This window comes from Penaeus monodon, chromosome 22 (genome assembly GCF_015228065.2).
Source record: "Penaeus monodon isolate SGIC_2016 chromosome 22, NSTDA_Pmon_1, whole genome shotgun sequence".
NCBI lineage: Eukaryota > Metazoa > Arthropoda > Malacostraca > Decapoda > Penaeidae > Penaeus > Penaeus monodon.
This window is the reverse complement of record NC_051407.1, coordinates 27,438,170-27,439,012: the sequence shown is the minus strand read 5'-3', so window position 1 is coordinate 27,439,012 and position 843 is coordinate 27,438,170. Positions and strand designations below refer to the sequence as shown.

At 54.6% G+C, this 843-nt stretch overlaps 1 protein-coding gene across 1 annotated transcript in view; it reads right to left on the bottom strand.

The window, feature by feature from the left end:
* The window catches only part of LOC119587396 (complement factor H-related protein 4-like), a 15,406-nt gene that overhangs the window by 12,110 nt on the left and 2,453 nt on the right, over positions 1-843 (bottom strand). Inside the window, exons 4-5 of the mRNA XM_037936134.1 lie at positions 581-769; positions 55-240 (exon numbers count right to left, since the gene is read on the bottom strand). Coding sequence (XP_037792062.1) covers positions 55-240; positions 581-769 — 375 coding nt within the window. The remainder of the gene's footprint in view (positions 1-54; positions 241-580; positions 770-843) is intronic.

The window sequence follows — 843 nt, the reverse complement described above, 5'->3', positions numbered from 1 at the left end:
TTCTTCCTTTCCTTTCCCTGTCCTCCTGTTCCCCTTCTTCCACCTCGACCTCACCTATCCTGCACGCGGGTTTGGTCTCCCAGCCGCCCATCGTGCAGGCCAGCGCCTGCTCCGTGGCGCCGTCGCTCAGCAGGTGGTACCCGTCCAGGCAGGTCGCGTTGATGACCTGCCCGACTAACCACAATCCAGCCGACCAGCCGACCGTCGCATTCCCGACCGTCGGTGTGTCGGTGCAGACCACTGTCGGGATGATGTAGTAAGGATGAAGATGGTGCGTTTTCTAGGAAATGATTATGAAAGTATCATTGCATGTCTCGGCGGAAGAAATATTCGACTGATGAGGAGGAGGATGAAGTGACGTGTAAAACGTAAGAAATTTTAACCCGGCCTCAAATGACGGGAAAAAAGTAATAAAATAAAACACAGATCATAATATCGTTGAAATATAAAATGGCCTTGAGCATATAAACACACGGAATACCCAGTACAACAACAAGAACAAAGTCAGGAAAATTATCCTTTCCAATTAAAAGTCAAGACCATACACCAGACAGCCACGCCTTGCTCGGCCAAAACCTACGCAGTTCGCACGCCGGTTTCTGCTCCCAGTCGTGGTCCGTGCACGTCACCTGCTGCACGGTCTCGCTCCTCGCCCCCGTGACGCCGTGCCCGGGGAGGCAGGTCGCCGTCACGGCCTCCCCGACCTTCCTCATGCGCGTGTCCGACCAGTCTACCGTCGCGTTCACCACCACGGGCTTCTCCTTGCACACTGAGGGGGGGGAGGTGAGCAGGGCAGGTGAACAGGGGAGACAAGAGAGAGAACAGGAATGGTGAATTTAGGGG